At 41.5% G+C, this 27,804-nt stretch overlaps 1 protein-coding gene across 1 annotated transcript in view; it reads left to right on the top strand.

The window, feature by feature from the left end:
• Positions 1-27,804, top strand: part of CSMD1 (CUB and Sushi multiple domains 1) — a 669,247-nt gene that overhangs the window by 503,927 nt on the left and 137,516 nt on the right. The window contains exons 37-42 of the mRNA XM_042982757.1: positions 3,257-3,445; positions 11,908-12,085; positions 14,192-14,337; positions 15,131-15,211; positions 16,211-16,324; positions 23,582-23,770. Coding sequence (XP_042838691.1) covers positions 3,257-3,445; positions 11,908-12,085; positions 14,192-14,337; positions 15,131-15,211; positions 16,211-16,324; positions 23,582-23,770 — 897 coding nt within the window. The remainder of the gene's footprint in view (positions 1-3,256; positions 3,446-11,907; positions 12,086-14,191; positions 14,338-15,130; positions 15,212-16,210; positions 16,325-23,581; positions 23,771-27,804) is intronic.

Genomic DNA, 27,804 nt, shown 5'->3' with positions numbered 1-27,804 from the left:
CATTGGAGCCATGATAATGGCTCCCTGGGACACAGGGAGCATCCTTGTGTGTGCACTTCGGGAATTCTCTGGACTGCTGCATGTGGCTCTGTGGCTCTTGGAACCCCCTTCATTTTTCCAAGGAGCGGGAAACCAAGCTCTTGAGGGAGGGTTCAAAGTCACATTCACACGGACGCTGATGCAAATTAGAGTGACCCTCCCTGTGGCAAGGCCGTGAGGAGACCCATGTGAATTTACATGTGGTACATGCTGTTTCCCGTGACAGTTCATTAGGAATCTCTATGCACTGGGGCACCTAGGTGGCTCGGTTGGTTGAGCGTCCGGCTCTTGGTTTCCACTCAGGTCATGATCTCACAGTTTGTGAGTTCAAGTCCTGCATCAGGCTCTTCACTGACAATGCAGAGTCTCTCTCCCTCTCTCTCTGCCCCTTTCCCGCTTACACACTCTCTCTTTCAAATAAATAAATAAGCTTTAAAAAAACTTTTAAAAAAGGACTTTCTGTGAGAGCACCCATCTGCGGTTCCCCCTGCTTTCATTGGTACCCCAAGGGGTCTGCCAAACCATGGCTAGAATCTTTCACTGACGACGGTGCTCTGTTGAACGCCGTCTTGATTCTGCTCACGTGGAAACCGCCATCCAGTTTTGATGTATATTTATATACATATATATGTATGTATATATAAAGGTTTTATTAGCAGTTGTATGTGATACATTAGAGGACCCATTTCTCCAGCAGAGTTTATTATGCTTCGAGCAAAACAAGCATGAGAACGAACTGCTGATTTCATTCTAAAAGAGTATTATAAAGAAGGAAATTGGTTGACAGTTGGAGCCCAGTATGGGATTCTCCGTTCTTTTTGTGAACCTGCTTCTGATAAAGTAAATTTAAGCTCAAATAACAACATTGCAAGCACTGTGGGTATTTGCTAGGCCATTTGGCCCTGGCTTTCAGGAAAAGGCTGTTTTTATGGCTTTCAGGGTGAGGTGGCCCTTGGGGGAGGTAGGTGACTGGCTGTGGATTTGTCACGCTGGCCCAGGAAGGAGCACAGTAAGGAAATGAAGAAATAGACAGTGTGTGTTTGTGCATATGATGGTGTAAACATGTACAGGTGTGTGCGTGCATATGTGTGTGTGCGTGTGTATGTGTGCATAAACGTGTATGGATGTGTGAGTGTGTGTGTGCATGTGTGTGCATGTGTATGTGTGTGCAAACATGTACAGATGTGTGAGTGTGTGTGCATACATGTGTGGTATTTCTGTGTGTGCGCGTGTGTATGTATGTGCATAAACATGTACGGGTGTGGGGGTGTGTGCGTGTGCATCCATGTGTGCACAGCGTGTGCACCTGTGTGTTCATGCACGTGTAGTTCAAAGAGAAAAAGACATGCCGATTGGTCTTGGCTTTCTGGTCTGACGTTCCCTATCCTTATACTCACCAGCACAGTTTTCCAAGCTTCTGGTTTTCAAATAGGATGTGGTAACATTCCAAAAGCAAGTAAAAATGAGAGACTTGCCACTCTGATGCTTGACGTACTTTCCTTCCAGACATGTTTTCCTTTCACTCAGGTTTGAATGCTCTTTTCTTTGGAACAGTTATAGATTTATTTCCCCTTGAAGTCTGGTACTAGGCAGGATATTTCAACAGTAAGATATTTTACTTATGAGATGCAGAAAAAAAATTTGGAAAACACCTCTGTAGAATGTGCAGCTATTGTCTTTATGCTGGATTGCAAATGCCAAAATTGTGAGTTCCAAGCACTTTTTCTTTGGCAAATGAGGGCTAGAGCTTTGCATTTTGTTAATAATAATTGTGCTTATGATGCTTATTGATCTGGAATAAATCCTTAAATAGGTGATTTTCCCTTCTATTGTCTCAGGAATTTCATGTTATAATTTAGCTTCACCAAAAAGGAGTCCCAGAAACTCATTATATAATTGCTAAACTGTTTGACTTTGTATAAATAAGTTATATCTCCATACTGAGTTATTAAGCCTATGTGTCAAAAGATGGCATTGAGTTAAAAATACTCCAGCAAGCTTTTTCCTCTTATTCTCAATGCATGATAGGTGCAACTCCCTATAATAATGAAGCGCATTACAAATAAAATGGAATAAATGTATTATTAGCACATCACAGTTGATAAAGTCTCGTTGCATAAACCACGTCTGTGATGTCCACTCTGATCTTGTTGAGGAGAGAGCCCTCGTCCTGTGCTTGCACAGTGGACACCAGAGGGGAAGTCTGCAGCTGCTGGAGATTCACGAAGGCCCCATTTTTTCGGGGGGGGGCCTTTGTCTACCTCCAGGTTCTTCCTGGTATCAGCCCCTAGAGGAGCCAGCACCATAAATGACTCCAAGAGGCTTAGAGGCCTTTGCCCTGGTACCCCTTCTGATTTCTGCTTCTTGCCTGCCGTCAGTCATTAGCTGCTTATCTGACTCTTGTCCAGAGACATCCAATTGCAAATATAAAAATAAGGAAAGCCAAGTAAAATGTGAAATGAAGTGAAATTGTGAAATTAAGGGATTTTTAATCTGCTAACTACAGTGAGGGTTTAACCATGCTGTTAAAATTTCTAAATTTATCTCACAACATTGGAACTTGCAAAGACACCGTATCAACTGCACAGTATCCTTATTACATGCAAAATATAAATATGTATTATTTACTACATAAACTAGAGTTTAGAAAAAAACATTGTACAGATATTGGTTGCTGGTACAATTTTTCTATGGGCTCTTTTTTTAAAAAAAATAAGAAAATGAAGTTGATTTTTAAATTTTATTTGTAACAGACAATTAATGAACAAATCAAAACATAATAAAACTCCATATTTCCTAGTTATTAACCCTTAGAATGGAGTGCTAGTATAATTCGCTTCTAAATTAAAGGGAAATTAAGTCCACATTCACCTGACATTCTTTACAGGCAATTTTTATTATCATTTATTTTACCTTTTTAAAAAAGTCAATTCATTTCATATACTTTTTTTTCCCCCCAAGGTAAATGCTGTCAAATTTATATTTGGTTTGTGCTTTACTACTTCTAAAGCACACAATCAAGTGTTTATTAATTGCAAGTTGTTTTAATTCCGTTACTGCTACTAATTGTTTTACTTAGATGGTAAGTGGCAACTTAGAAAAGATATTTTTCAAAACTTGCTGGAAACATCCATCTTAATAAACTGCCCATGATCCCAGGACTGTCAATTCCATACTAACCTAACTTCTTACATGAGCTTGATTCTGTCCGTTTCAGCCTATGAGTTACAGAACTGCCCGGACCCACCTCCTTTTCAGAATGGTTATATGATCAACTCGGACTATAGTGTGGGACAGTCCATATCCTTTGAGTGCTACCCTGGGTACATTTTAATCGGCCACCCAGTCCTCACCTGTCAGCACGGGATCGACCGAGACTGGAATTATCCTTTTCCAAGATGTGACGGTAGGTTAACCGTTCTTAGCAATAATGTAATTTTCCATGTATATAATAGTGCATTAAATGATTAAATGAATGTTTTAGAGAATCTGTTCACCTATTCAACAAATATTTATTAGCGATCTATTATGGTAAACTCTTTCTACCTAGTATCTCAGGAATATCATGCCAGTAAGTTAAAAAGATGAACAAATAGGCCTTGCCTTCAATGGTTGTTATAAAGGAAACAAAATAATAAACACACATTTATAATGTGAAACCAGACATAAGAATTGCATGAAGAAGGATGGCATTTGCTTGGGAAGTGATCAGGGACATCTTTATGATGGTAGTGGTATTTAGAATTACGACGGTTCCACCAAATTACGGGATTAGTAGAAGAAAGAATGCTCGTTCATTTTACCCTAGATGTTTTTTATTGTTTAACTTTCACAGTTATCATTTATTGCTTTTGTATTTTGGGAAATGGTTTTGGTTTTTAGTGGGCATTGGAGCATACGTACTATTTTGCTACTCAGAGATAGGGCATCAGAGGTAGAGAGAATAATGAAAGCAGAGACATCCTGGAGAAACAGTCGTAGGAAAGTCGCAGCTCAATAGTACATGATGATCAGGGTTTCTCTGGAGGGCTGGGAATCAGCTTGACCGTCAGTGGTGTTGGAGGGAAGTCTGGATTCATCAAATAGCCCTGGTCAGAGCAGAAATCACTTCTTTAAAGATTCTGTATGGCAGCCTGATTTTTTTTTTTTGATGATTTCAAAATTTTTGTAATATCAAGTTGAAGTTAATAGATCAAGCATGTTGTTCATGAAGAAAGCATATGAAACAAAATTTACTGAAAGTCTAGTATTCTAACATTATAAATACAGTCCCTTTGAGTGAAAAAAATAACGAAATTACCAACTCTGTGGTCATTTGAAATGCTAAACATTTATATCCCAGGGGGCAAAAGGGAACCGCAACTCGCTGGGTTTCTGTTTCTACTGAAAAAGTAAAAACAAACAAACAAACAAAAATAAACCGAAAAACAAAAAAACAAAACAAACAAAAAAAACCCACCACCAGTGGACTTCTTAAATTAGATTTTTCACCTGTATTTTTCTATTCTACGTTATTGTTTAAAGAACTATGAAAAGAAACTTCAGCTGTATTTTAAAAGATCCTTAGTCTGATGCAAATTTAATAACATATAGAACAGCATTTAAAATTTTTTTTATAAAACTAAGTCTAGCAGTAGCATATCTGGTGCTTTTTATTAAAACATTTAAGGGACTCCCGGGGGGCTCAGTCGCATAAGCGTCTGAATCTGGATTTGGCTCAGGTCATGTCTCATGGCTCGTGAGATGGAACCCACCTCAGGCTCTGTGTGGACAGCCTGGAGCCCACTTGGGGTTCTCTCTCCCTCTGCCCCTCCCCAACCTGTGCAGGCTCACCAGCTCACTCACTTGCTCTCTGTCTCTCGAAATGAATAAATAAACCTAAAAAAAAACTTTAAAAACCTTTTTTTTTTTTTTTTTTTTTACTATTCTCCATTTAAAAACTCACATTTTTTATATGTATAGAATACTTGGGATTGTCATGATTAAACCCTTTTCTTTTTTAAATTTTTTTTTTTTTTCAACGTTTTATTTTATTTTTGGGACAGAGAGAGACAGAGCATGAACGGGGGAGGGGCAGAGAGAGAGGGAGACACAGAATCGGAAACAGGCTCCAGGCTCCGAGCCGTCAGCCCAGAGCCCGACGCGGGGCTCGAACTCACGGACCGTGAGATCGTGACCTGGCTGAAGTCGGACGCTTAACCGACTGTGCCACCCAGGCGCCCCAACCCTTTTCTTAATTGGAATTTTCCCCTGAATCCTTTGAATTCATCTATGCACGAGAGACTTCTTGGCTTGATATTAAAAAATAGAACTAAATCGTTAATTAGGCTTCATCACTTTTTCAAGCGAAGTTTTCAAATATAGAAATAAATGCTGGCTTAGAATTATTTTGTCAGCGTGAAAATAACAAAATACATTGTGACGTAGCTTAAAGGGGACGCCACCTCTTATAATGACAACATGATACGTCACACTACCCAGAGCTGGCCACACTGATGCGGAAGTCCTCCAGACATCCAAGTCTGCCCCGGGCTCCCGACAGCACCTGAAAATAGGAGATTTGTCCCCAAGCCACCCTGAGGTTGGAAAATTCACTGAAAGGACTCACAGAACTTTATTATATTATATACTCTATTCTATATAATATTATCTATTGTATAATAATACAGCTATTACGTACTCTGGTTGTGGGTTAAAACAAGGAAAGGACACATTAAAATCATGGGAGAAGATGCATAGAGTACGGGAGGATGCACCCGTCTCAGCGCTGACTGGTGACAGTGTCTTGGGGAGCTCACCTGGGTGTTGGTGCCCAGAGATTTTCATCCGGGCAGGGCTGATGGCTGGATTGCCCGGTGGTTGGTGTCAGCTTCCAGACCAGCTGACATCCCGTGAGGCAAAGGCCCCACCTTCGGTCACGTGGCTGGTACTTCCGGCATGGGTCGCCCCCTCCTGGAACTATTGAGTAGACGCTCCGACCCCCCATGAAGCAAAGCCGCTCCTATCGGGTGTGCGGTAAACCCCCTCCCAGACAGAGGGCTAGACCTCTCCACAGGCAAGGTCAAATGCTTTACTGCACGAGCATCTTTACCGTCTTGTCTCTCTTCATATCTATAATGTCACAGAATAAGACAAAATAAAACATAAGATTCACATAAAATTATATCATAAATTACATTTTCTAAGCAGCGTCCCACATGTGTTTAATATCCTCTCCATATTGGATTAACTTCCAAAAAAACACAAAACAAACGGAGGATATTATTTTATAACAAAAGGTATTTTTACGTGTGAAAGGTTGTATTTCCAAAAAGAGATATAAGAAAAAAAGAGTGTTTGCTAAGCACGGTGGGCTGTTAAGAGGTCTGTCGGGGTCCCCGTAGGCTATGGTTAAGCCCACAAAGGACACCGGCAAGGTCCAATTGCCCAGCATACTCAGCCTGAAATGCATTTGGGTTAATCCAGTGTGCTTTTTCAGTTCAGGCTTCTTCTTGGTGTATAGGACAAATACACTGGAAAACCATCTTCTAAGATCCAGCCCGTCCACTTCAGGAGACTCTCGGGGTAGAACAGAGATACTGTGAACAACCTCTGGCAACTTTAGTAAAAACTGAGTAATTCAGACAATTATGGCTCAAGAATTCTAAATGTTAGATAAAGTATGATAAAAGTATGATACCTATTAAAAAAGAAAAAAAAAAAGGTCTCAAAGTGACTTGAGAAATTCAAGATGTTATTTTTGCCAGTAACATAATCATACAGAAGTCCCAGTTAAAAAATGGATTATAATTGTTAAAATATGGCTTAAAAAACTTGTTTATTAATTTACTAAATTAATTTGATAATCAAATATGCATCTCTACTTACAAATACAGTTTAAAATTTTTAGATATTTTGTTTACCTAATTAATCTTCTCTTACCTAAATACTTACATAGATATAATTTTAAGATCATTTTTAGAGTTAAGCACTGTCGTGGTGCCTGGGTGGCCCGGTCAGTTAAGCACCCGACTCGATTTCGGCTCAGGTCATGATCTCAATTTTCGAGCCCCGCATTGGGCTCTGTGCTGACAGTGCAGAGCCTGCGTGGGATTCTCTCCCTCTCCTCTCTCTCTGCTCCTACCCTGTATGCTGTCTCTGTCTCTCAAAATAAATAAATAAACTTAAAAAAAATAATTTAAAACGTATATTTAAAGTTAAGCGCCGTCAGGATATTCCTCACCTTAAAGTGCAGTAGGATGTTGACGGGGAACTATCTGGACAGAGATAATTTTTAGGATAATAATGTGTTGCAATTAGTGTATTAGTGACTACATTTAGATTGAATGATTTTGTGAGCAGAACCCTATTCAACTGCAGAACCCTAACTGACATGTGGAATCCAAGTAGCCAAAGAATATGTTATTATGTACATAGTTTTGAAAATTAAGGTTTATCAAGTTGATTGATAAATATAGAAAATAATCTCTCTTAATAGTTTAGAATAAGAATGACATTCTAAAGAATACAACTAACTTGTATTCATAAATATTATTTTAAATACTCCCATTATCAAACAGTTTCTAAGATAGAGTGCAGCGTGTCTATCTCAAAACCATCATAAGGAAACCAAAGTGAAGAAAAACAAAATAGGTCAGAAATACCTACGGCGCCGCACACATTCTGTGAGATTAGGCATTCCGTTCCTGGGTACATTAATAGTCAAGAGTTTAAAATTCATAAATATTCATGCCAAATGTAGGTATTGGTTGTTTGGTACCTTAAGCTTTTTCTTCATGCTCTCATTAGGCAGAAATCTGGACATAATCCTAGAGAAAACCATCCATAAATTATCTATAACTGTCCTAGTGGATATTTAGGGTTTTTAAATTTTAATTTCTGGTTGAAACAACTTAATAAGCTCTTTCTATCCATCTCAGTTCAGAGAAAGTCACTTGGTACATGTGTTGTGGGGAAGAAGCATAATAAAGAGATGTCTCAGTGCCCCTTGATTTTTCCAAGTGTGGCCTCAGGTAACACAAAGGGTCGGTGTCTCTCCACCTCCCCGTGCCGATGTCCACCATGGCCACCAGCTCATCTTCCAGTATCTTCTGGCTGCGCGGGAGCTTGACTTGGCGAGACACACCCATCCCTTGTTGTCCGAGCCACCTCACAGCTTCACGTTCTCAAATTACAGCGGAGTCGGGTAGGAAGTGAGGGTGGGGTGAAGGCTACGTAGGCACAGATAGGCACTGACTACATTTCACATTGAATGAGGCGTTCAGAGAAGTCGTCACCTCCATCCTGATCAGGGTAGCTAATGCTAGCTCTAGGAGGTGATGAAAGAAGATACCTTAATGCTCTTTATGTACATAGTTTTCTCTGGAGAAATACATCCAGAGATAACTGGAGAGCTCTCATTAATCATACTTCACACGGCAGCCCTTTCTCACAACCTGTTGTTGATTTGCGTGTGCATACTGTGTGACACTCGACATTCACTCTGGCACTCCTGGCCACCGTCTGTGCCTTTTTCCTACAACAAGTCATGCTGTGACACTGCTGGAGAGCCTCTGTTGGAACCCAGTTCTGACTGTCTCCCCAGGGAAATTCCCTGGCCCCACGGGGCGGCCCCTGCCCTGCCCCCCACTTTGGATACCAGTCGCATGTCCGGGTTATCACCTGTCCAGAAGTCCCCATGACTCCCTCCTCCTATGGGACTGATTTGCTAGAGCAACCCACAGACCTCAGGAAAACGTACTTCCGCGACTCCAGATTTATTACACAGGACGTGACTGGGCAAGAGCCAGATTGAAGAGACGCAGGGGGCTATGGGGATAAATGAGAGCAGGTCGTGGGTGGGGATGAAAAAGAACACGGTCCTTGATTGTGTGTTGGGAGATGAGCAGAGGGTTCTGTCCTCTCCAGCTGAGCCATCTTCCCAGCACCCCAAGTGTTCACGCATCGGGAAGTTCTCCAGACCCCTTCCTTTGGTGCTTTCCAAGTCATCTCATTAACATAAGCGCTGCTGTGGTTGGAAGGGTCTTGCTATGAATAAGGAAGGAGAGCTTTATCTCTTTTGTCATGTAACTTTTATCCAAGGATTTCTGGAGCTCTGTGCTAGGAGCAGGGAGGTATTCCTAATTACTAACTGCATCACGATATTAAAGGTACACTCACGAATATATAAATGAACATGTGTTTATTTACTCTTTGTGTCCGTGAAGTGGAAAAGAGCCTGTCGCGTGTGTGGCTTCTGATTGTGAAGCACGGTGCGGCCGATGCCGATGTCGATGCACTCTCTCCTGGCCAGTTGGGTGCTGTCCTTGTCCTGTGGGGACCAGGCTCCCGGGCACACGGTGGCGAGCCGGGAGGTGCCTCTGCTTGGCTGTGGTGCACTGATCCTCCTGTGTCTAGATCTCCCCACGGAAGCTTCGTGATTGATCTCCAGCTCAGGGTCCACTTTGAACCTCACCTTCGGGGAGAGGGCGGATCCGTGCCTTGCTGAGTCAGGTCACACATCCACTGTCTCTGTGGCCTTAAGTGAGTGGCCACCCGATCCTGCAGATCTCCGTGCACCTTTGGGACCACTGCAGTGAGGGCCAAGCCTTCTCTGGGCTAACGGGCCAGGAAGAGTGCTAAAGGAAACGTCAACTCTCTTTTCTCTCTAGACTACGGGGCAAGATTTGCCTTGTGGAATTTTATATGCATCGATGGAATATTATTAGTTCATGTGACAAGCAGTGATTGTTCTTTCCCTCATCATACTTATATAAGTTGGCTTTTATACTTACTTATCATTTGCTTCGTATCTTTCTTCATCACCGTTCAGTGAGCTCCACAAGGCAGCGCTCTGTGGTTCTCCACTGTGTCCCCTGCTCTAACCTCACATCTCCTGGTACATAACCGATTCTCAATAAATACTCATTGAATAAGTTAATGGCGGACTTATTCTTTGACTATCATCCACAAGTCATGGCAAGGATACCTGACTTGCTCAATGTCCTAGAGCTAGTGAGTGACATCCAGAACTTCAGAAGCCAGCAATGTGTCCTACCCAGAAAAATCACCATATTGTTTCTTTTGCCCTTTAAGAGGTGGCACAGTCCTTTTCTGTTTGCTTGTTTTGTTGTGTTTTATCACCATTGGGAAGGGTGCTACTGTGTATAATGTGGTTATACAATTATAAGGTTCAATCTGAAAAGTCAAAATGCACAAGGGAAGTCTTGGAGACGATAGATTGTAAGTCAATACCACATCAATAACCTCAGGTCCACATAAGGTTTGTCAGCCCACTGACTTCCATGTGTTCCTTCCTAAAATATTTTGTGGTGATTGTCTTATTCATTTTCAATTTATTAGTCATTTCTTCTGTCTTATTTATCATGATCTGAGTTAGGCAGTGGGGATCAAGGAAAGCAGATGGTGGGTAGAGAGGAAAAGGAACACAGTCCCTGACTTCTGACTGCTAATAGTCTGATGGTCTAACGGTGGAGAACAACTACAGCTAATTGCAGCCGCATAATAAGTGAATAACCATGGCCATCCAAGGCCAAACCACCTTTAAGGGGGCAGTAACACTCGAGTCAAGTTCTTAAGAAAGGGATCAGCCCACCCTGGCAGCAGGGTAGGAGAAAAGCGTTTGAAAGTTTCATGCAGGGTGAATATTGGCATCATGCTTGGAGGTGAGAGAACGTATGACAGTTTTCTGGGGACACCAGATTATAAGTTTCCGTGTGCTTCAGTTTACAAAGCAAGGTTTGCCTGACTCCAAACCCCACTTATTAATAATTATGCCATAAAACTTCCAAAATGTTCTCTAAGGCCCCTTCCTCTATGGATTTTTTCCAAAACTTGGACCAGATTCCATCTGTTGTGCCCTGGAACATTTTCTCCTTCCTCTGAAAAAGAACACAGGGGCATGATTAAGGCCGGATGTCCCATACTGCCTCAGGGCATGTCTGTCATCGGTCAGCACTGTGAATTGTTTATTGAAGTTGTTTTTCTCTTTTTTTAAAAACATAGTTTGATCTGTTTTCTCCACCTAAATTTTACACCTTTGGTGACAAGTCTTTGAAAGCCCAAGAAGATTCATGCTAGGAACAGCCACTCATCCCACATCTATTGGATTTTGGTTGATTAAAAAGTCTACTGGTTTATGACTTGATGTATTTATACCACTGTCTGAATGTAATAATGCGTTCAGATTATTCTGCTAATATATAGTCACTTCATTTCTCCGTAGATAAGACAAAATAATTGTCATGGCAACAGGGAACACCAGTTCGTTAAGTAAAATAAACAGGGACTGATTGGGGATGGTGAGTCTTTACACCCCTGAAAGCTGGTGAGATGTGAAAATGCTTTGACTTACATAATTTTCTCCCATTTCTTCAGGTATAGATCTGCCAAGAATTGATAATATTTTTGTTTAGGCAAAGAGACTTGGATGTTTAAATAGGTTTTAGAAATCTCACTTAAAACAACGAAAAATTTCCATTATGTATTTATGCATAATCTCTCCATAATCCCTTGTATCACATAGCCAATGGATCATCAGCTCAGTCACCCAAGATAACTGGGTAACTGAGTATGGGCTTTTATTTTTCTTTTTAATTATCTGGGAATGACTTCATCCTGAAGGGATTTTGAGTGTTTGGAGACTCTATTAAATGGAACTTAGATAACTTAGTTCAGAAGTAAAATTCATCTAAGGTTTTAAGACTTTAGGGGAATTACTTTGACAAAGTAGTCACTGAGAAATATTTCACAATTATTATTTCTTAGAAGGAAAATTTCGGCAGAGGGGCTTTAGAGACTTAGAAATATTTAACTGTGTCCTTTCTAAAGCTGACTATGTGGACCTTAATTGTTCTGCTTCCTTTTCAGCTCCTTGCGGATATAATGTAACATCTCAGAACGGTACCATTTATTCCCCTGGATTTCCAGATGAGTACCCAATTTTGAAGGACTGCTTCTGGCTTATCACTGTACCTCCTGGCCACGGGGTCTACATCAACTTCACCTTGCTGCAGACTGAAGCTGTTAACGATTACATTGCTGTTTGGTAGGAGAGCCCTTTCATATAAAGTGATACACGATTGTGCTAAACCATTCCTGCAGCCAGCTACATGGTGCTTGTAGGTCAGATTGACGTATAAGAAATGAAATTATTAGGGGGATATGGGAAAGGTAACTTAGCAATGAAATCCGGGAGATACAGAGAATAAATGTCATGTCACATGTTTGAGTTTTACTCCATGGTAGATAAATTCAGGGCTACTCTGAATATAAAATATCCCAAGCTTATTTTATTTTACGTTGTTAAGTATGATAAGAAATGGCACGATAAGAACTTGATGCGTCTGGAAATAGCGAAGACATAATCGCACGTAGCCCTCCCTCCATCCTTTGTGAACTTTGCAGAGCTGCCCTTCCATACGTGTAGGAAATACTATGAGCCAGCAAACAGGGGCGGGGATTTGGGTCCTGGTTCTCCTTCCAAAGAGCCACGTGGCCTGGCATAAGTTGTCTGTGTGACCCTGGGCTACCTTTGTGTGTCTATGGGGATGACTGTCCTACCTTTGCTTTTGGAAGGGAGAGGTTATGGGGGACACAGAGATTGCCAGGTCCTCTGTGACACTATGGTGGGAGAAGGAGGGGGCATGGACAGGGTGTGAGGAGGTGAGCTTAACTCAGGGTTAAAGATCCACGATGTGCTGCCAGGATGAACTTCCGTGAAAACTGGAGTAATGGCAGGTAACTACACGCTACGCATGCGCGAATGCGTGTGTGCCTGTTGGGGAAGTCGGCATAAATGTTAAGGGTTTCTTATTGGAAAGCCTGTAAAGTCAGGGAACAGGGTGAGTTCAGGCTATTGGCAGATCTCAGATACGGATATTACGGGAGTCCGAGCGAGCAGGACGGAGAATACAGGAGCTTATAAATCGTGTGAAGGATTCCAGACTTAGTTCTCAGAGCAAAAAGGACTCAGTAGGTCTTAGGAAGGAGAATCACCTTGACTGCAGAATGCCCAGCCTCACTTTGTGGGAAATATATTAACTGAGGGCAAGAGGGGAGGCCGGCTTTTGAGGCTATAGAAATAACTCTGGCAGGGAGGTGATAACGGCCGACCCAGTGGCTGAGGGAATGAGGAGGAAGCTGAGAACTTGAAATATTAAATTGATCAAGGCAAACATTATAGTATCAGCCATTTCACCTGGATTAACCTATAGATTTAGCAGATGGGAGCGAAGGCTCTTCATATTTAACAAAGTAGAGTGCCTGTTGCAAAGAACACTAAGGAACGAGAGACTGAAAAGTCTCTTCAACTTTGTGACATTACACATCTCGGTATTTCTAAACAGTGTCCAGAAGGTGGTGGTGTTTTATTCGGTTTGTTAAAAACATAACCATTCAACTGAGTAAATTTGAAGATCTAATTGGCTTTATTAAATGATTCATGAATTGAGTAGCCTCCCATCTGGCAAGTAGAGAGATGCTTGGGGACTTAGGTGTGCCCAAGGAAGGTTTTCAAGGGAAGAAGGGCGGGGCAAGAAGCCATTAGCAAAAGGAAGGATTGTTTCAGGCAAGGTCACCTTCCCTTAAGGAGAAGGGGGGGTCTTATCATGCAGATTAGCTCCTCTTCCCTGGGGTGGGGGTGGCTGGAGACAGTCCTCGAGACCTCACTGGCGCTGACACTTTCTGAATGATTGGCAGAAAATTTCACTCCAGGAGGGGTTGAAACTGCATTCAGTCTTGCCGTGTGCTCATGGGGCAGGGGACTCCACCTTGGACTGTAGTTTTCTTTGTAAGCAATATTTGAAAATCTTTTAGTTCCGTTGCAAGATCTCCATAAATTTCACCCATAATTAAAGAGACACCATTGAATTTAGACTTTCAAATGTAGGCATTTGCAAGGCAACTGATAGGTGGTATTGCGGCCACCAGAATGAATGTGAACGTGTCTCAGTGATTGGTCTGGAAAGGTCAGCTGTGGGGGGAATGGAAGTCAGCCCTGAGTTTTCAGGTGTGCGCGGCAGTCCCGTCACCCGGAGCCCGGGTCAGACCAGCCCGCTGATGCCAGGACAGAGTCCAAAAGTCAGAAGAAAATGATCCTTAGTTTCAGCTGTAATTAGGAGCTTTCCATCAAAAGTCTCTCTCTCTTCCCTAGGGATGGGCCTGATCAGAACTCACCTCAGCTGGGAGTTTTCAGTGGGAATACGGCCCTGGAAACTGCGTATAGCTCCACCAACCAAGTCCTGCTCAAGTTCCACAGCGACTTTTCAAATGGAGGCTTCTTTGTTCTCAATTTTCACGGTCAGTGCATTTTCACCTTGTTGAGGCAGGTGGAGAATCGCATTTGGTTTTGCTGGTAGGGTTGACATAGGCCTCCTCTCCAGCTCAAGTTCCTTGATTGTGCCCAGCGAGAGCCTTAGGGGATTTTCTTGAGTTCCATGTCAGGGTTTCCTGTGATCCTCTTTTGCTTAATGGTATTTGATTATATCACGTCTGGTTTATGGGAAGTTTGGATTCCTTCCAAGGTAAGTGGATTGCAAATGCAACTGATATGGAGACCCTTGAAAGACATTGAGTGCCTTTGTGGATTTCCTCATCCCTGTCTCCGGGGGGATCAAGGTAGCAAGCGTCATGTGATTACAGATGAGGCAAAAGCAGATCTAATGGTTTTGAAAATAAATAATTGGGAAAACAGCGTATCAGCACCTGACATCTCGTAAGGACTGTGTCCACGGAGGTCCTCAGATGTGAGGCAGGGGGAGACCTTATCAAATGTAAATACGGACCCGCCACCAGGCCATGGGTGAACCATCTCTGTGGCAGAATCCCAAGTATATGTGAAGTGATTTTATTTCAATGTCATAATTTTTAAAACTGTACACTTCTTTCCCTTTGACTTTATTATATCTTCTTTGGCACGAAATAATCCCATACGCATGTGAAGCTTGAGAATTTTATAAAGCGATGATTTAAACATATAGACATTGCAGTGTCCCTAAGCATTAAAACAACATAAGAGGAATGCTTTTTGTAATATTTTTGTTTATTCAGCAAATGTAATTACAGTTAATTTTTTTCCCCATAAACCGTTTAGCATTTCAGCTCAAGAAATGCCAACCTCCCCCGGCCGTTCCACAGGCAGAAATGCTTACTGAGGATGAAGATTTTGAAATAGGTAATGTTTCCTTCACTAGGATACCATCAGCTCAGTCCAGCTTTTTACACCAACTCCTAACTCGGATGAGTAAGCGAGCGAGTACTTGTCAGAAATATTCTAAAGCATTATTAGGGGCTTATCCATAGAGGTTATTAATCGAATAAATATGGCTTTCTTCCTTCATCTCTGTGATGTTCGTTTTCTGAATTTGAATTTGGCTTTTTTCATTTTGAGCGCCTCCTGATTCTGCCCCCCTCCCCGCCCCCCACCAGCATTTTCTAGTTTGTATTTTTCTTTTGAGTCAAGTTTTCAGAGACAGGCTTACACAGATATTTGTGTTTGGTTAGCAAAGCATGTTCATCCACGAGAAGGACTTAATCATGTGCAGCTAAAATAATGATTAGTATAACATTGACCTTTCACTGACACTGGAATGTAATGGTGAATATATTTAATGATCTTATTTAGAAATTCTGCTTTATCATTCTATATTAATGGCCTGTTTCATTAAATAATCATCAGGTCACATTAGGAAACCAGCCGTGGCATATGTTTGTGGTATAATTACCATGACCCAGGATTTCTCTGTCTCAGTAACAAATACAACACCCTGTTCGCACACCATGTCTCAGACCACTGGTCAAACCACGTGCCCCAATTTCTGGTTACTCATAATGGCTCAGTTAATGGGAACATTGCACTAATTAGGGCAGGGTCACGGTTTAGCCCTCTCTGGATGCATTAAAGCCCTTCTATTCTACATCCTTAAATCCCAAGCGTCTAGTTCCTTCTTTTTTTTTTTAAATAGGATTACTATCAGTTAAGATAGCATTTTTGTGCGTCAAGAAGTGAAAATGCTACCATTTTATTCAACAAAAACTGAACCCAGGTGTTGGTTCGGAAGTGGTCTGCTCATTGACGTCATTTGCTAAGGGGTCATGTATTCCTTTAATACGTTCACACACCCTGTATGTCGTGGAAAGCTAAGCCCCAGGTCTGTTGTGCTGACTCTTGCAGGGGATTTTGTGAAGTACCAGTGCCACCCTGGGTACACGCTGGTAGGGACTGACACGCTGGCCTGCAGGCTCAGTTCCCAGCTGCAGTTTGAAGGCTCTCCCCCAACGTGTGAAGGTACGCACAGCTCAACACTGCCAATGTACTTGTCCACAGAGAACGATACTGCTGGGAAAGGTCTACATTTGGGCTTTTGGTTCTTTTTGCATGACTCTGAATTTAATCTCTGAGTTAGGATCTCATTGCAATCAAAATTACCTGCTAACAGAAATACGTAATTACCTTTCTCTTTCAGCTATCTCTAAAAGACAGATCAAAGTCCTGTCAAACACAAAGTCTTTCCCAATAGTTCATCAGAAAATTTTCGAACATTTGGCAATGTTGAAATAAGTTAAAAATAAGCATCTGAATAGCTATCACCGAGGGTCCACCATTAATATTTACTATGTATCCTTTGTCACATGTCTGTTTTCTTTTTATCCATCCATTAATGTATCTGCTACTTTTGATGCATCTCAAGGCTAACTACAGGCATCGCCACACTTCCCTCTAAATACGTTAGCATGCATAAAATTATCTAGTGTTTACTGTATTTTGTGTAAAATTTACAAATGTTGAAATGTATGTTTGTTGCATACAATAAATGCACCCGTTTCATGTATTCACATGTCCTTAAAATACATAGACTGTAGGCAATAACAGACAGTATAATTAGATCACTTTTCAAAATATTTGAGGGGCTCCTGGGTGGCTCATTCGGTTAGGTGTCCAACTCGTGATCTGGGGTCAGGGTGCGATCTCATGGCTTCTGGGATCCAGCACCACATCGGGCTCTGTGCTGACAGTGCGGAGCCTGCTTGGGATTCCCTCCCCCCTCCAAAAATAAATAAAAAACAAACTTCAAAATATTTGAAAGGCTCCACTCTCAAGTAGTATTGGGAGAAAAAAACACTGGAAAAAATATATAAATAAGTTGAAGGGTTTTCCAAATTAGAATAGTTTTTATTTTGTGACTTGAAACTGACAGTAAACATTCAATTCATTGAAAGAATGGGACCTCCCCCCTTTCAAGGAATTTGAGCACTATCATTCGTTAGGGATGATGAAGCACTCAAAAGTTAGGAAGGGAACACCCAGCGCCCGAGTCCGGACTCCCATCAAGTGACCTGGGTGGATCATTAGTCCCTTGGACATCGTGTGCAAGGAGGATGGTCGGTCTGCCTTATTTATGGGATTGCGGTAAAGATGCGGAGAACATTACATTATTCCAGGTGTTACATGATGTTAGTTGCCGTGTAAGAAGCAACTTTCTTTGTACCGTGCTGGTATCGGTTTTACAAGGGCTCACACCTGTGGTGTGGTTCTTGCGGAATGTGGTGGTAACTTCCTGCATTCTCCTTATGAATCAGGTAGAATCCTAGTCACCCGGGGAGAGGAAAACAATTTTCACCATCATCTGAGGAAGATCTGGAATGAAGTAGCTTTAAATAACCATGATACCTCAGATTAAGTCAAAGAAAAATTACTTCCAAATCGTGTCACTGGGAGAGCCAGTGGGTGTGGGCAGAGAGCAAACCCCTGTAAACACCCAGAGGACCCACCCAGTTGTGGGAGGTGCTGAAACTCTGCTTCACGGGTGCCTCCCTTAAAGTTGGGCCGCATGGGGTGCTGAGTCGGGAGACTGAGTCATTATTTTCTTGGAAAAAAATCAGTGTGTCGGTACCATGTTACGTCAGCAAAAACCATCAACAGTGGATTTTTTTCCCATTTTATATAAAAATTAATGGACGTGCATCGTGTGTTTTTAAGGCACATTTTAATTCCAACGAACAGAGCCGTAAATTTCTCAACAGAGATGACTTTAAGCAAGGACGGTCTTAGTTGATTAGTGAAGAAAGGCATAAATATTTATTTAACACGCACTTCAAAAATAAGGGAAATTACTTTATTATGTTGGCTACCTCCAAGATTAACCTACTTTTTATTTAAATGAAATTAATTCATGACAGTCCAGGAACAGAGTAAATCAGGACAACATGAACACCATTCTCTAAATTACTTGGCTCTCGCACCCGTCTGCGGGGAGATTTCTGCTAACAAGACACGTTCTCCCAGCTCGGGCCAGAGGGTCTCGCACCCTAATCTGTAGCAATTACTACAGATGACAGTGTAGTTCTCTTCTCTTACAATTCAGGAGTAAAGTTAGCTTAGCTGCTGTTCCCTAAATCCTCATTATTAAAAAAATAAGTAAATAAATAAAGGAAATAGGGGCTCAGATGTCTTTTATCAAATACTTGATCACTGAATGATAATCTTCCTTCCAGCACTTTCTACCAGTTGGTTGGGCTCAAGGGGAGGGGGTGGGCAATCCCCCAATAAATTATTGATAGAAAATCGTGTTAGTTACAAGTCCTTCTTCTTCACATGTCATCATCCTTTTAGAAGTTCCACTTGGAAAATTATTACCACCTTTTGGGTGATTGATTCTTCCTTGGGAACGAACAGTGGGAGCAACTTGTTCCTTGAAAGGTAGCATCCTATGCAGATAAATTATACCCTGTTGGATACCAATCCTCGTTTAGAAAACACTACATGAGGATCTGGAATCTTTCCCAAGACCACCAGGCAATTCTCCCGTTCGCCCCGGACCCTGGCTGAACGTCCTACAGTTGAACTCAATTCTGATACTCTACTTGGAGACAGGGTCAGACCCCACAGGGTAAGGGCTTAGTCCCACAAGGCTGTCCCCACTCCCGAGGCCAGTCACAGATTCAGGTAATCCCTTGTGCTTCTTAGTGACCCGCTGTAGGCCAGAAGTACTCCTGGTCCCTCTTTGGGTTTTGCCCTGTGTTAGAAGAGCCCATGTAACTGAGGGAAACATTTATTTACATGTGTCATATACGTATGTGTGTGTGTGTGTGTGTGTGTGTGTGTGTGTATACATACACATATATACACACACACATACACATATATATTTATTTATATAATTATATACATATATACATTATATTTATTTATTTATAAAATATATATATAGAAAATTATATTTATGTTTTTTTTGAGAGAGAGAGAGCGAAATACAGAGCACAAGCAGGGGAGGGGCAGAGAGAGAGGGAGACACAGAATCCGAAGCAGGCTCCAGGCTCTGAGCTGTCAGCACAGAGCACAGCGTGGGGCTTGAACTCACGAACCGTGAGATATGACCTGAGCTGAAGTTGGACGCTTAACCTGCTGAGCCACCCAGGTACCCCATCAGTTATATTTTTTTTATATCATAAAGAATTATATTCTGTATCCTTTAGGGTGTAATTATGTCCTAAAGGATGTAATAAATATAAAAATACAAATTTTTCCTTTATATTCTAAAGGATGTAATAAAGGGTACAGATGAATAGTCTGATGAAGAGGTACGGGGTGCAGGGTGAAAGGGGTTCTCAGCACATGAGCATCTGGGCCCTGGATTTGGGGTATAAGAGGTTTTATAGGGCCAGTCTCCCCTCCTCTGAACCCCAAGCCCGTGGTCCTACTGGAAGTCTGTGAAGGGGGCAGGAATTTCAGTCCACTCATCACTGGCTCTCTCTGCTGACCAGCCCCATACTGAGGCTACCAAGGGACCCACCCCAAGTCGCCTTATTGGCCTAGACTCAGGTGTAATCCAAAGGGGCTCGTCCTGACCAAGACATGCTCAACATGCACGAAGTGCCAAGGGTTTTGAAGGTCTGTGCCAGGAACCTGGGACAAAGACCAGATAAGTTTTACAACAGAGTCACGTTAAGGAAAGAGAAGCCCTTCAAAAACCGAAGAGGAGTAATAACCAAGGTCTGGAAACGAGAGGACGTGGGGTGTCCAGGAAAGAAGAGGAAAGGAGAACACTTTGCTCTTAGGATGTGTTGGGGAAGTGGCATTAAGTGTGCTGGAAACTACACATGGGGCCACATTTTAAAAGGCCTTCAGTATTGGGTGGCTTCAGCCTGTGGACAGTGCAAATCCATCCGTAGTTTTTAAAATATTCAATTACAAAGAAATCAGAAACCTATATTTTCAACAAACGCTAAAGACAACCAGCGTCCTTGAGATAATGACCATTTGTTGGAAAGCTCGAGACCAGAACATGCCTGTCCAGGGCTCTGGGTCACAGCTTTCCCACTTGTTTATAGAGCTCTCTGTTTACAATTCTCTGAGACCTCCGGGTGCTTTTAAGAATTAGTTTTAATTATTTACAAAGCCTAATGCTTGACTGCGTTATTTTTGCTGAAGGCCTGCAAGATGCATTCAATAATATGCTTTGGTTTTAAGCCTCGCATTTTCTTTTTCTTCAAAAATAAGCTGAAGGAATAGCTTCTCGCCGAGGTGGGCTGGCTCAAAGCTCAGGGGACCTTCTCAGGGAGGCGCGCTCTTTTAGAGGCATCTTTGATGGGAACCTCAAACAGATGCTTCCCGTGGTGGGAGGGATCCCCGGGGGAGACGGTGGAGACGCGGGATGTGTGTAATGCGTGAATGCTGATCTAGAAATGAACAGCCAGGCCCTGGGAGAGCCCCTCCGTCTCCAAACTCCCCACTGTGGGTGCGTGTAGCTCCCAGCAAGGATGTAGAGCGAGGGACAGGAAGGAAGAGGCTCATATGAAAGAGCCAGAGAAACAAATGAATCAAAAACACGTTAACTCCCAGGGAGATACATTCAAGTGCATTTTAAAACAGTATGTATGTCTGGAAAAAAGAAAATGTTGAGTGTTGTAAGACAAAGGAAGCAAATAATTGCACCTATACTTTGATTGTGACTTCTCTAAGAAACAGAAGCAGGATTTGAGAATGAAAGGAATGCAAATAGCTAAGCTAAAGATTCTGTTTCTGATTTGTCACCACTCACGGCTTTCAAACCCTGGAGGGCTGTCCTCTCACCAGGTGGATGTCAGCAACTTAGGGAGGATTGTCTGCTCCTAGACAATCTGCCGCCCAGTGTCGCCTACTGACCATAGCGGCGGGATAAAATCAGAGAGAGGAGATTTGGCCTAAACCTTTCTCCCGGGTCGTGCCACAGAAGGGAAGGTGCTGGAATGGCATCCTTCCTCAGGAAGAGGCAGGCAGGGGGTCAAACCCTTCCAGGCTTTGAAACACCTGCCCGTGTAGTGCTTCAGACTGAAGGAGAGGGTTTGCGTGTGTTCACTGATTATAACCCTTGAGAGTAGTTTCATTTGCCTCTAGCCCTGGCTCTCGCTGCAAAGTCAAGGCTGATCTGTGGAGACTCTGAACCTCCAAGCCCTGCACATTCTCACCCAGATACAAAGTCCGGTTTTTTAATGTGTTCTTTTAAAAAATGCCAATGTGTTCATTTTTGAAAGGGCATAATAGATTTTACGGGGTGATCTTACCACTATCACAGAAGAAATTACTTTTTAAATTAAATTGCTTTAGGCTGTTTTGGTTTGAATTATTTTTTATATAACTTACCATTAATTAACACTGCACATATTCTTAAAAGTCTACCTAAATTCTTATTTATTAAAAAGGGTTCTTGGGCACCTGGGTGGCTCAGTCGGTTAAGCATCCGACTCTTGATTTTGGCTGAGGTCATGATCTCACCGTTCTTGAGTTCAAGCCCTGCATCAGGTTCTGTGCTGACAGCATGGAGCCTGCTTGGGCTTCTCTCTCTCTCTCTCTCTCTCTCAAAAATAAATAAACTTTAAAAAAGGGTTCTATGAAATGTTTCATCTTTGGTGATCTTATGCCTAAAATTTATAAATTTTATGGTACACAGAATACGAACACTAAGACAAATGAAAGATAAAAAAAGGAAAAGTTCCCTTTTATCAGACAGTTACTGGAATCAAAACATATTACATGTGATTTGCCTATCAGGTTGTGAAATGTCTTTATTTTGAAATGTGTGAATTAGTAACATAAATTTGATTAATTAAAAGGAGATAATTCAAAAAATAAGACACATTCCCTCCAACAAAAGCTCTTTTTCATGAAGGAAAAGCTGATCATTTAACTTTTTAAAATTTTATAAGTAGTTTTGCTATTATCTCTGTTTACTTTTGAACCATGATCAATAGAGAAAAATTGTTTTCTCCATAATTGTATAAATAAACTATTTCTGGAAGATAATGAAATTATCATTGAAATAAATTACTGATTGTGATACTGGTGGTTTTCTTCTGTGTGTTCATACCTGTGCAGATCAGTTTTATTTTAATGACTCTGGAAGCAGTTGAATAAAGCAAAAAGGAAAGCGGGAGGGGAAAAAGTATGTCAGTGTGTCCACACTATCTTAATGATTCGTTCATAAAGATACATTGATAACCGATTCATTATGATAAATTCATCCTTTACAAATCACTACTCGTACTCAACACTGTAACAACCCAAAGATCCAGTATGGCTTTCAGCCCAGAACTTTCTCATTCATCTCTTATCACAGTCCCAAGAAGTCAAATCACATGTGTAAAATTTACTATTCCTTTTTTGTTTGTTTGTTTATATTTGAGAGAGAGAGAGAGAGTGTGGGTCTGGGAGGGGCAGAGAGAGAGGGAGGCACAGACTCCGAAGCGGGCTCCAGGCTAGCAAAGAGCCTGTCGCGGAGCTCGAACTCACCAACTGGTGAGATGGTGACCTGAGCCGAAGTCAGCCACTTAACCGAATGACTCACCCAGGTGCCCCTAAAATTTACTATTCGAAATGAAATTAAAAGTATTAAATTATATTAAAGTATTATATTAAAAGGAAGAAATAAATAGTATCGTTTTCTGTTAACCGAAGATAATTGCACAACGTTTCTGCGATACTACATTGAAAAGGTGAGTTGGGAAAACATGAGATCCTAGGATCCCTGCCCCAGTCGAAGGTGTGTGGGCAATTCAGTCACAGAGCGAAAGGCACATGGTAGTTTCAACCACTCCTGTGTGGCCGCTTCTCACCTCACTCACACAGGTTAACAGGGCCAAGGGTGTGCTTCGCCATCGCTTCCAGAAAAAGAAAACTTTCAGGGTCCAGGTTTCTTTCAAGCGACCGCTTTATCAAAGTTGGCTGCCCTAGTGTCAGCGGCTTAATCTCTTTGATCTATCAAAGAGGTAAATGCGATCTATCTATCTAATCACCTTGTATATCGACGTATATATTACATACGTGTATATAATTCTCATTTAAATTATAGGTCGGTATAATTATCATAAATGATAATTACTCATTATTCAGTGGTTTTCTCCTGCTGTGTTTGTCTCTTGTATTAAATTTGGTCACAGCTCAGTAGGATAGCTCCACACCCCCTCCCCCGCTGCCACCATTGGCTTGTAAATATAGGGAGAGAAATTCTCCTATGGAAGTCGGCTTCATTTTGTTAAGGAAAATTTTTACTGGTATTTTTCTCACTAGCGCAATGCCCAGCAAATGAAGTCCGGACAGAATCTTCTGGAGTCATCCTCAGCCCAGGTTACCCAGGCAACTATTTTAACTCCCAGACGTGCTCATGGAGTATTAAAGTGGAACCAAACTATAACATCACCATCTTTGTGGATACATTTCAAAGTGAAAAGCAGTTTGATGCACTGGAGGTGTTCGATGGTAAGTTTCTTGTTTCCTTTCTTTTCTTTTTTACATCAGTAATCTCTCTTAGTGTAATAAAAACACCATTATCATGTTTTTGTTACACAGGACTTTAGTATATCTTTGGGTTAAATTATCTCTCCCCCAAACGAAAATGAATTGTTCTTGCACTTGTATGGTCTCAGAGATCAATTGTGGAACATGAAAATATTTTTGTTAATGTTTCAACTTTTAAGCATACTGATGCACTCTGAAAATGTCCTGAATGAACTTGAGCCATTATTTAATTCTTTAACGTGGAGATTTACAGTAGATGACCCCAAGCAACTCTCTCCTTTTCCCTAAGTATTCTATGGATTCAGAAGATATTTTAGGAAATTTAAAAGAGCTAAAGTTACATTAATCTATTTAAATGATTATTTTACTAAAAACATATAAAACTAATGGCTCACAGATATTTCTGGATGTACCATCTTTAAAAAAATAGTACAATACACTTAACAAATGTTAATACTGTTTTCAACTCTAGTCTCATACGTTTTTACACAATTCTAATAAACTTATTAATAGAACAAGGCCATGCTTAGAAGTAGTATGTGGTTGAATTGTCAGTTTGAAATGGAACTGATGTTAATATTTTTCTTTGCATAGAAGTATTATCATAGCCCATAAAATTAGACCAAGGTACAAATACGGCTGTCCATAAAAACAGGGCTTTGACATGTTTTGATGGACTTGTCATGTGTCCAGTAAAATAACAATCAACTCAATAAAAAAAAAAATTACTGTAATTGATTCTGTGTGTGTCCCTATGCCTTTAACTTCCTTGATGAATCTTAACAGTCAGGTTGTTCATATGGACAGACACCACAAGTATCAACTTCTGTATTCCTAAAATGGTGAGCTACTAATTGGAAATTAAACTCATCCTTATGTGCATGGAAACAGAGGACTGCGGAGCACAATTTCTTTCACTTTCAGAGGTTTTTTTCTAGGTGTATATTAAAATAGACAGGCACTGCTGAAGGCTTCTTCTGTAGTCTTTAGGATAGAAAGACGTAATTTATTAGCCAGGTACAAAACTGATGTCAATAAGGAGCCAGGTAAACTCGATTCTGAGGCCAATTAGATGAGAGACAAAACTAGAGTAGGTGAGCACCCACTCCAGGGGCTGTGTGTGTGTGTGTGTGTGTGTGTACGCGTACATATTCCCCAACCCAGGAGCTGTGTGTGTGTGTGTGTGTGTGTGTGTGTGTGTGTGTCTGCGCGCACATGTGTGTGTACATATTTCCCACTCCAGGAGCTGTGTGTGTGTGTGTGTGTGTGTGTGCATGTGTGTACACATATTCCCCACTCCAGGGGCTGTGTGTGTTTGTGTACATATTCCAATCAATTGCTGGATGTAACTAATATCCTGACATAATTACCTTACATGTGTCCGTGTTCCCTTGTCTCACTGTCGTTGGATTGGAATTTAGCTGACGGTGCTTCTTCCGCTTCCAACCACAGCAACAACCTCATTACCGGTATCTGTGCCTAGGTGCTTACAGTTTGATCTCCCAAAAATAGGGATGAAGCACACCCATTACCACAAAGTAGATAATAGAGATAATATCAAAGCTGCTGCTAACAGAATTATCCGAGAACCGTGGTTAGGTTTGTTCTAGTCTCAAACATTTGACTATAAGATGAAAGGAGACAGTTTTATATGAAGATTTTATTAAGTGTTGACCTTTTTGTTGCATTGAATGTCATAGTTAGTGCATCTCTCTGTATCTCTATTTGCCTCTCTCTTTCTTCTGTAAGATAGTGGCTCTTTTATGGCTCATGAGTTGTGAAAAATATGCTGAATATATTGATTTTAAGCTTCATTATCCCAGGAGTATATTACTTTCTGTGGCTCCAATAATGGATATTCCTCAATTAAAGAAATAAATAAAAAGATTTAATCATTGTAGAACTCAACTGAGAAAGGTGTCAACATGAAGATTGGGGTGTTCACTGGTAAAACACTTCCATCGTTTCCATGTTGGTGATGGAAACTGCTGCTCTCCCTTGTGGCTCTGTGTTCTTCTCCACATGCTGATTGTGGAGGTGGCTTTTTAAAGAAGACTCCTTGAGAAAGCTTGTTACATGTTAGGAAGGAAGAACCAATAGAAAATGAGGAAGAATGAGATGTTGGATTAAGAATACCTGAAACTTGACTCGAGTTCTGTCATTCAAAGTGACATGTTAAAATTTCATGAATTTCCTAGTGTTATTTTATTTTAGAATATGTATTATCCCTTTAAACAGCAACAACAAAAAGCCAGCACCCAAACCCATTACAGTCTTCTTTAATTTTAAAATACAGTCATCCTTTTATGGGACATCTTCCAGGAAACTGAGAAGGAGCATTTTATCTGATCTGACTTTGCTCTAGTGACACTGAACACTGCCCTGATCATCTCTAATGTGCTAGGTTTTTCTACTTGATGACTAAGGCTGTCATCACAAAGTACCACAGATGGGGGGCTTAAGCAGCAGAAATGTATTGTCTCCTGGTCCTGGAGGTGAGAGGTCTGGGATCCAGGTGGGGGCGCTCCTGGTTTCTCCTGTGCGTCTCTTCTTGGCGTATAGCCTCTGTCTCTCCCTGGGTCCTCACCTGGTCGTCCCGTGCCTGTCTGTGTCCCCATGTCCTCTTTGGACTTCAATAAGATTAGATTAGGGCTCATTCCAGTGTCCTTCCTGAACTTTAAAGTTCTCTCTTTAAAGTCATTATCTCCAAACACAGTCACCTTCTGAGGTACTGGCAGGTAGGACTTCAACATATACATTGGGGTAACACAATTCAGTTCATAACAGGTTTTTTTTTCTTCTTAATAATTTTAACTGCTCTGATTGACAGTTACACAAGAAGTGAAGTTGTAGGTTCTCAGTCCCTTTGCACGAATAAAGATGCTGCATAAATCTCAAAGCGAACCATGTAACCTGATGAGATGGGGACTACATCTAGCAGCGAGGGCCACATTCTCCCACTCGTACGTAGTGAGCTTCCTGGGAATGGGCCGCGCAATGTAGAAGAGCCAGAGATGTCAGACTACGAGGGGGCGTTGAGTTCACCAGCAGGGATTGTTGTAGATGACTCCCCGGAAGTGGGAATACCGCTTCTGTATCCAAGAGAGCAGTTCGTCTCAGGAAGTATCGTGGCGGCAGGGCTAATGGTGGTTGACAATGTACTGCACTTGTTTCTGTTTTTCTTAATTTAATTAATTGTTTCAAATCTGCATCCAAGTTAGTGAGCATATAGTGCAACAATGATTTCAGGAGTAGATTCCTTAGTGCCCCTTACCCATGTAGCCCATCCCCCCTTCCCACAGCCTCTCCAGCAACCCTCTGTTTGCTCTCCGTATTTAAGAGTCTCTTATCTTTCGTCCCCCTCCCTGTTTCTATATTATTTTTGCTTCCCTTCCCTTATGTTCACCTGTTCTGTATATTAAAGTCCTCATATGAGCAAAATCATATGATAGTTGTTTTTCTCTAATTTCTCTTAGCATAATATCCTCTAGTTCCATCCACATAGTTGCAAATGGCAAGATTTCATTCTTTTTGATTCCTGAATAATACTCCGTTGTATATGTATACCATCTCTTCTTTATCCATTCATCCCTTGATGGACATTTGGGCTCTCTCCATACTTTGGCTGTTGTTGACAGCACTGCTATAAACATTGGGGTGCATGTGCCCCTTCGAAACAGGCCACCTGGATCCCTTGGATAAATACCTAGTTGCACTTGTTTCTATTAACTATGTGTTAGATAGTAAGTTTGTTTCTTGAATATTTAAAAATTTCAAATGTGTGGGGCGCCTGGGTGGCTCAGTCGGTTGAGTATCCAGCTTTGGCTCAGGTCACGATCTTGCAGTTCGTGAGTTCAAGCCCCGCGGCGGGCTCTGAGCTGACAGCTCGAAGCCTGGAGCCTGCTTCAGATTCTGTGTGTCCTTCTCTCTCTTCCCCTTCCCCACTCATGCTCTGTCTCTCTCTGTCTCTCAAAAATGAATAAATGTTAAAAAAA

This window comes from Panthera tigris, chromosome B1 (assembly GCF_018350195.1).
Source record: "Panthera tigris isolate Pti1 chromosome B1, P.tigris_Pti1_mat1.1, whole genome shotgun sequence".
NCBI lineage: Eukaryota > Metazoa > Chordata > Mammalia > Carnivora > Felidae > Panthera > Panthera tigris.
The sequence above is the reverse complement of the archived record's forward strand: the minus strand, read 5'-3'. Positions and strand labels throughout refer to the sequence as shown.